We start from the raw sequence: 7,436 nt of genomic DNA on the forward strand, positions 1-7,436 counted from the left end.
TCCTGAGCTCTCACTCCGTGCCAGACACTGTGCTGAACACCTGGATCTCGTTTATATATTTTTTCAAATAATTTTTGGCGTCTACTTCCAATTGTCTATATACTTACTTCTTCAAGTCTAGAACTAGTATCCGTTTATTCTTTTGCTTCCCTGATTTCATTTATTTTGTGAGGTTAAGTATGATTAGCCATCCCTTTTTGTAGGCGATGCCGTGAAGCTTAGAGGTTAAATAACTTGCCGAAGTCCACCTAGCTAACTGAGCAGTAGACCTAGGACTGGAACCTGCGCAGTCTGGCAGCAGAGCCCGTGTCGCTAACCACCGTGCAGGAGGAGCTGGCCCCAGGAGGAGCAGGGCAGAAACAGGGAGAGTGGTCCCAGTTCCCTCCACCGTGGGGAGTAGGGCAGCAGGACAGCTGTCTGACCCCAGAAGGCCTGGGCTTGCTGGCAGCGACTGACTTAGCTCTTGGCCGCATCACGTCCCCTTCTTGAATCTCTGTGTTCTTTCTGGAGCCTAGAAAACGGACAGGTCTCCCTCCCCCAGGGCAAACATAGATACCATGTCAGTGGTGTTGGCCCTGCTGACCCAAAGGGTAGTGGGAAGTGGTGGGGGGGGGGGGTGTTGGGATAACCAGGAAGGGAGGTAGGGCGCCCGCCCAACCCCAGGCCCACCAGGAGGAAGAGTGGGGGAACCAGGGCTCGGTGACTTGGAAGCTGAGTGTCGTATCCGAGAGGCTGTTAATTCCTTTTGGGGACTCAGACAAAAGCAGGCCAGCTGTGTTCTGACACACTCGGTTTGGCCCAGCTCGGGTCCTAGGCCTGCACGTGGGCTCCCCCTCATGTCGTTTTTCCCCCAAGGTGTGTTGGGAGCAGCAGCTGCGGCCAGGAGGCCCAGGACCCCCGGCCGCCCCACCCCCAGCACTGGATGCCCTATCCCCGTTCCTTCGAAAGAAGGCCCAGATCCTGGAGGTGCTAAGAGCCCTGGAAGAGACCGACCCCTTGCTTCTTTGCTCGCCTGCCACCCCCTGGCGGCCTCCAGGCGAGGGGCCCGGCTCCCCAGAGCCCATCAACGGCGAGCTGTGTGGCCCACCCCAGCCGGAACCGTCATCCTGGGCCCCCTACCTACTACTAGGCCCTGGGGGCCTGGGAGGCCTGCTACACTGGGAACGCCTCTTGGGGGGCCCAGGGGAGGAAGAGGGTGCTGGGCGGCCCTGGGGCCCTAGTAGGGGCTCCTCCCAGACCCAAGGCACTGGCTCTGGGCCACCCTGTGCCCCAGGCAGCAGCTCCTCCTCCTCCTCCGATGAGGCAGGTGACCCCAACGAGGCACCCAGCCCTGACACCCTGCTTGGGGCCCTGGCCCGCAAACAGTTGAACCTGGGCCAGCTCCTTGAGGACACAGAGTCTTACTTACAGGCCTTCTTGGCCGGGGCTGCAGCAGGCCCACTCAGCGGGGACCAAGCGGGTCCCGGGCAGCCATCTTCCCCAGACCAGGGGCCCCCGCAGCTGTCCAAGTCCAAAGGCCTCCCCAAGTCAGCTTGGGGCGGGGGTATCCCAGAGGCCCAGAGGCCGGGCTTTGGTGCTACCTCAGAGGGCCAGGGGCCCCTCCCCTTCCTCAGCATGTTCGTGGGTGCAGGTGATGCCCCCCTGGGCTCGCGGCCTGGCCACCCCTACTCCTCATCTCAGGTGAAAAGCAAGCTCCAAATTGGCCCCCCTTCTCCTGGGGAAGGCCAGGGACCCCTACTGCCCTCTCCAGCCAGAGGTCTCAAGTTTCTAAAGCTGCCTCCAGCTTCGGAGAAGGTCCCCAGCCCAGGAGGCCCCCAGCTCAGCCCCCAGCTTCCCCGGAACTCCCGAATTCCCTGTCGGAACAGTGGTTCTGATGGCAGCCCGTCCCCACTGCTGGCTCGCAGGGGTCTGGGTGGAGGAGAGCTGTCCCCGGACGGAGCACAGGGCCTACCCACCAGCCCCTCACCCTGCTCCACAGCCCTGGACTCCGCACAACTCAGACCTCCCCAGCCAGCCTTGTCCGCCACGCTGTCCCCGGGACCCGTGGTATCTCCCTGCTACGAGAACATCCTGGACCTTTCCCGGAGCACCTATAGGGGGCCTTCCCCAGAGCCACCTCCATCCCCACTGCAGGTACCCACCTACCCACAATTAACTCTGGAGGTGCCACGGGCCCCTGAGGTCCTCAGAAGTCCCGGAGCTCCCCCCAGCCCCTGCCTCCCGGAATCCTGCTCCTATGTGAGTGCCCAGGAGAAGAGTTTGGACAAAGCAGGCCCGGAGTCTCCCCATCCTGGCCGCAGGACCCCCAGCAGTTCATCCAAGAAGCCCAGCCAGGGGGCAGGGCGGCGACCTGGGGATCCTGGCTCTACCCCTCTGCGGGACAGACTGGCAGCCCTGGGGAAACTGAAGACCGGCCCCGAGGGGCCAGAGAAAAATGGAGTGCCAGCCAGGCCTGGCACCGAGAAGGCCCGGGGAGCAGGGAGGTCGGGGGAGAGCACTGGAGAAGTGGCACCCCCCGCCCCCAGGCCTCCCGAAGGGCCAGAAGCCAAGGGGACCCCACGGGGGGCAGTGGCCTTAGGCACAAGCAGCCTGAAGCAGCAAGAACCTGGGCTCCTGGGAGACCCTGGGGCCCGCGTCTACTCCTCTCACTCCATGGGGGCCCGGGTGGACCTGGAGCCTGTCTCCCCGAGGAGCTGCCTCACCAAAGTGGAGCTGGCCAAGAGCCGGCTGGCAGGGGCCCTGTGCCCCCAGGTACCCCGCACCCCTGCCAAAGTGCCAACCTCAGCCCCCAGCCTCGGCAAGCCCAATAAGAGCCCCCATGGCAGCCCTACGAAGCTACCGTCCAAGTCACCCACCAAGGTGGTGCCCCGGCCTGTGGCCCCACCGACCACTAAGGAGCCCCCGAAGCCTGACAAGGGGAAGGGCCCCCCATGGGCAGACTGTGGCGGCCCTGCGGCCCAGCCTCCGTCCCCCGCACCTGGCCCTGCAGACCCAAGCCAAGGCCCCGAGGGGCGGGCCCCACACTCAGCCATCGAGGAGAAGGTGATGAAGGGCATCGAGGAGAACGTGCTGCGGCTGCAGGGCCAGGAGCGGGCGCCAGGCACCGAGGTCAAGCACCGCAACACCAGCAGCATCGCCAGCTGGTTCGGCCTTAAGAAGAGCAAGCTGCCCGCGCTCAACCGCCGCACAGAGACCACCAAGAGCAAGGAAGGGGCCAGCGGGGGCTCCCCACTCCGGAAGGAGGTCAAGATGGAAGCCCGGAAGCTGGAGGCTGAGAGCCTCAACATCTCCAAGTTGATGGCCAAAGCAGAAGACCTCCGCCGGGCACTGGAGGAGGAGAAGGCCTATCTGAGCAGCCGGGCCCGGCCACGGCCCGGAGGACCGGCACCGGGGCCAAGTGCAGGGCTAGGGCAGGTGCAGGGCCAGCTGGCTGGCATGTACCAGGGCGCGGACACCTTCATGCAGCAGCTGCTCAACAGGTGAGGGCCCGGGACCAGTCAGCCAGCCAGGTCAGCGGGTGCTCGGGAGTCGGGGGGCCCTTTCCCTCCATGGGCACACCCGGGGCTGGGCCTGCTTATCCCGAGAGCCAAGAGGCTAGGAGGTCAAGGAAAGTGCCACCAAAGCACCTGGAGCTTCGTGGCCGGGCCCCGAGGAAAGATGGGGCTTTGAATAGGAAGCCGGGGGTCTGGGCCCCAGCTCGCCTCCTCTCTGGCCGTCTGACATTGCATATGCTGACACCCAGTTTCTCATTTAAGGAGAATTAACAGGCCACATTTTCCTAAATTGTCTCCAGCATCAGATGAGGCCGTAGTTCAGGGAACACTAGTTCCTAACCGTGGGCTGATAAAGGTCTTACTCTGGGATTTCCTATCCTATAGAGCAAGGAGGTGCCCATTGCTGCCTGCCACAGACTCAGCAGTGGAAATGGGGTTCAGAGAAGGGGCCATCCCATCTTGGGGTTGCTCTGTCTGAGCCAGATGAAGCACAATGTCCTTAGGGGTTGGGTACTGGGTGGGGTGTGGCTTGGACAGCAAGGGCGCTCGAGTTCAGCTGGGGCAGGCGGGGTGTGTCACGTGTGGACCAGGAGGTGATGCATCTGCCGTCTGCTAGCAGATGGTGTCGAGAAGTCTCTAGGCTTGACCCTGTGTAGCTTTGGGGAACTTGTCCCATCTCCCTGCCCCTGCCATTTCTCTGAGGTTTTCCCTAGGTCTCTGCCTTTTCCCAGCATCAGGAGGACTTGATGGGGGGCAGCCACCAGGGATAGGTCCCCTATCCTGGGGGGCAGTGGGTATTGTACTAGGCCCAGCAGCATTGGAGGGAGTGAGGTCAGAAAGTCTGGGTGGACCCAGGCCTCCCCTCACCTTCGTGTGCACTGCTGCCTGTAGGGTGGATGGCAAGGAGCTGCCGCCCAAGAACTGGCGGGAGCCCAAACCCGAGTATGGCGATTTCCAGCCAGTGTCCTCTGACCCCAAGAACCCCTGGCCAGCCTGTGGGCCTCGAAACGGCCTGGTGGGGCCTCTTCAGGGCTGTGGAAAACCTCCTGGAAAGGTAGGTATTGGCTGCTAGGTATTGGGCCCAGCTCTGGGGCCCGGCCAGGTCTTGCACCCCTGAAGGGTTCCCCTGCCCTGGGTTGTGGAAGCTGCCAGGTGCACCACGGTCTCTGGGGCCCGGTGGGCTGCAGGCTCTCAGACCCATAATGTCCTCATGGCAGAGCTTGGGGAGGGGTATGGGTGGGGGGCGAAAGGAATGGGTTCTGAGGTCTCCTGTACCCCCACGCAGCCCAACAGCGAGCCGGGAAGGCGGGAAGAGATGCCCTCAGAGGACAGCCTGGCTGAACCAGTGCCCACCTCACACTTCACAGGTCAGCAGGGTCAGGGACCCAGGATGGGACCTGCCCCTTGCCCCCTGCCCACTTTACCCTTTTCCCATCACCGAAGCAGGTACCAGGCCCTGAGTGCCCTCTTGGTGCCAAGCACCAGGTGGGCACTGGGGCTGCACAGAACTAAATCCCTCCCTGCCCTTGGGCACCTGGCCCAAGTCTGGGGGAGTTGGGGGAGGAGTGGCGGGGGATGACAGCCTGCTGGGCCAGGAGGGGCAGGAAGCTGGAGGGAGGCAGAGGGGCTGAACCTGCAGCCTCCCAGTCCTTGACTTACCATCCCCTCCCCCAGCCTGTGGCTCCTTGACTCGCACCCTGGACAGTGGCATTGGGACCTTTCCGCCCCCAGACCACGGCAGCAATGGGACCCCCAGCAAGAATCTTCCCAAGACCAAGCCCCCCCGGCTGGACCCCGGCCCCGGAGTGCCCCCAGCTCGGCCCCCGCCCCTTACCAAAGTCCCCCGGCGCGCCCACACGCTGGAGCGGGAGGTGCCGGGCCTGGAGGAGCTGCTGGTGGGCGGGCGGCACCCCAGCTTGCCGGCCTTCCCCGCGCTGCTCGCCGCGCCCCCGGGCCACCGGGGCCATCAGGCCTGCCCCGACGGTGAGTGTCTGCGCAGGGGGGCGGGCGGCCCGGGAGCCCCACGCGCCACCTCCCGCCTTCCCTTGTCCCCACGCAGATCCCTGTGAAGACCCGGGCCCTCCCGCCCCCGTCCAGCTGGCTAAGAACTGGACCTTCCCCAACGCCAGGGCAGCCGGCAGCTCCGCCGACCCTTTCCTCTGCCCGGCGCGACAGCTGGAGGGGCTGCCCAGGACCCCCATGGTGAGGACAGCCACCGCCCGGGTGGGGGGGGGGGCGGGCCCGGAGGGCAGGAGGGACGACTGGGGCTCCCCCTCCACCCCCACTCCCCGCTGGGGAGCAGCGGCCTCCTGAGCTCCCCCCTCCCCCCCAGGCCCTGCGGCCTGCTGAGCTCCCCCCCTTTCCCCCCAGGCCCTGCAGCCTCCTGAGCTCCCCCCTCCCCCCCAGGCCCTGGGGCCTCCTGAGCTCCCCCCTCCCCCCCAGGCCCTGCGGCCTCCTGAGCTCCCCCCTCCCCCCCAGGCCCTGCGGCCTGCTGAGCTCCCCCCCTTTCCCCCCAGGCCCTGCAGCCTCCTGAGCTCCCCCCTCCCCCCCAGGCCCTGGGGCCTCCTGAGCTCCCCCCTCCCCCCCAGGCCCTGCGGCCTCCTGAGCTCCCCCCTCCCCCCCAGGCCCTGCGGCCTGCTGAGCTCCCCCCCTTTCCCCCCAGGCCCTGCAGCCTCCTGAGCTCCCCCTTCCCCCCCAGGCCCTGTGGTCTCCTGAGCTCCCCCCTCCCCTCCAGGCCCTGTGGCTTCCCGAGCTCCCCCTCCCCCTTCCCCCCAGGCCCTGCGGCCTCCTGAGCTCTCCCCTCCCCCCTCAGGCCCTGCCCGTGGATCGCAAGCGGAGCCTGGAGCCCACCAGCCGCCCGGCCCCGCCGCCCCAGGGCCCCGCCTTCGGGGGCAGCCGCACGCCCAGCACGTCGGACGTGGGCGAGGACGGGCGAGGGGCCAGCGGGGGTGCCCCGGGCCTGGAGACCTCCGAGTCTCTGAGCGACTCCCTCTACGACTCGCTGTCGTCCTGCGGGAGTCAGGGCTGAGGCTGGGCAGGGACCCGCCCGGCTGGGCCGTCCGAGGTGCTGGGCTCCGCCCTCCAGCTGTGCCAGCTGTGCCAGCTCCGCCCGCCCCCCCGGGCGCTGGAGTCGGGGGCGAAGGGCCGCGCTGCCTTCTCTCCCTGTCTGCCCTGGCCCCCCGCCGTCTGGATGGTGCTGCCCTCCCCGCCCCGCGTCTTTGGGGTTCGTCTGTCTGTCTTTTTGTTGTTTTTTTATATTAAAGCGCCTGGACCAGTCCCCACCCACCCCCATCCCCGCACTGCGGTTAATTTATCTGTCCCTAAGAACGCGGCTGCTCTGCTTCCAGCCTCTGCTTCTGCCCTCTTCCTAATAAAATGTGGAGGCCCCTCCCTGGCCTGGACTCCCGTTTTTTTTTTGTTTTTTTTTTGTTTTTTTGTTTTTTTGTTTTCTGGGGGGAGGACTCGGGGATGGACAGGTGGGTGGAGGCTGCATGGACACCAGGGCCAGGGACCCCAGGACCTTAGACTTTGCCTTAGGTGCCCTTGTGAGGCAGCCCCACCTTAAAAGGTAACTGGGTGGGGGTGGGGGAGGTGGGGCTGCTCAGGCCTGGAATGGCACCCTGGGTTGGGGATGCCCCTTGGGTAGGGCGGAAGGCCGGCAGCCTGGGGGGTTGGTGGCCCTGGGCGTGCACTCCAACTCCTGTACACACTGGGCGGGGAGGGGGCGAGTAGGATGTGCAAAGCAAGCTTTGGGGGCTGACATGTAGATAAAGTAGCCTCCTGTTGCCACCTTCTTAGCCCTCCTCAGACATTGGGCTTTCCCCCCAGATCTTTTTGCCCCTATTTCTACCTCAGATCTCAACCAGAAGTTCCTCCCGTGCTCTGAAATTCTTAATTCAGGAAAGAGAGGCCAAGAATGAGGCTGTGCGGAAGGGTCTAGGC

The 7,436-nt window shown here is 65.2% G+C and overlaps 1 protein-coding gene across 6 annotated transcripts in view; it reads left to right on the forward strand.

Annotated features, from left to right (window-relative positions):
* The window catches only part of NCKAP5L (NCK associated protein 5 like), a 29,952-nt gene extending 23,064 nt beyond the window's left edge, over positions 1 to 6,888 (forward strand). For 5 of the 6 annotated variants that reach the window (XM_026000278.2, XM_026000279.2, XM_072765336.1 and 2 more), the window contains 6 exons: positions 856 to 3,479; positions 4,386 to 4,548; positions 4,780 to 4,861; positions 5,169 to 5,477; positions 5,554 to 5,696; positions 6,307 to 6,888. In XM_026000278.2, the coding sequence (XP_025856063.1) occupies positions 856 to 3,479; positions 4,386 to 4,548; positions 4,780 to 4,861; positions 5,169 to 5,477; positions 5,554 to 5,696; positions 6,307 to 6,522 (3,537 nt within the window). In that variant the 3' untranslated portion in view covers positions 6,523 to 6,888. The remainder of the gene's footprint in view (positions 1 to 855; positions 3,480 to 4,385; positions 4,549 to 4,779; positions 4,862 to 5,168; positions 5,478 to 5,553; positions 5,697 to 6,306) is intronic. The other variant, XM_072765338.1, reaches the window with a different exon arrangement.
* Positions 6,889 to 7,436: the final 548 nt, after the last annotated feature.

Source organism: Vulpes vulpes, chromosome 8, assembly GCF_048418805.1.
Source record: "Vulpes vulpes isolate BD-2025 chromosome 8, VulVul3, whole genome shotgun sequence".
In the NCBI taxonomy this organism is placed as follows: Eukaryota; Metazoa; Chordata; class Mammalia; order Carnivora; family Canidae; genus Vulpes; species Vulpes vulpes.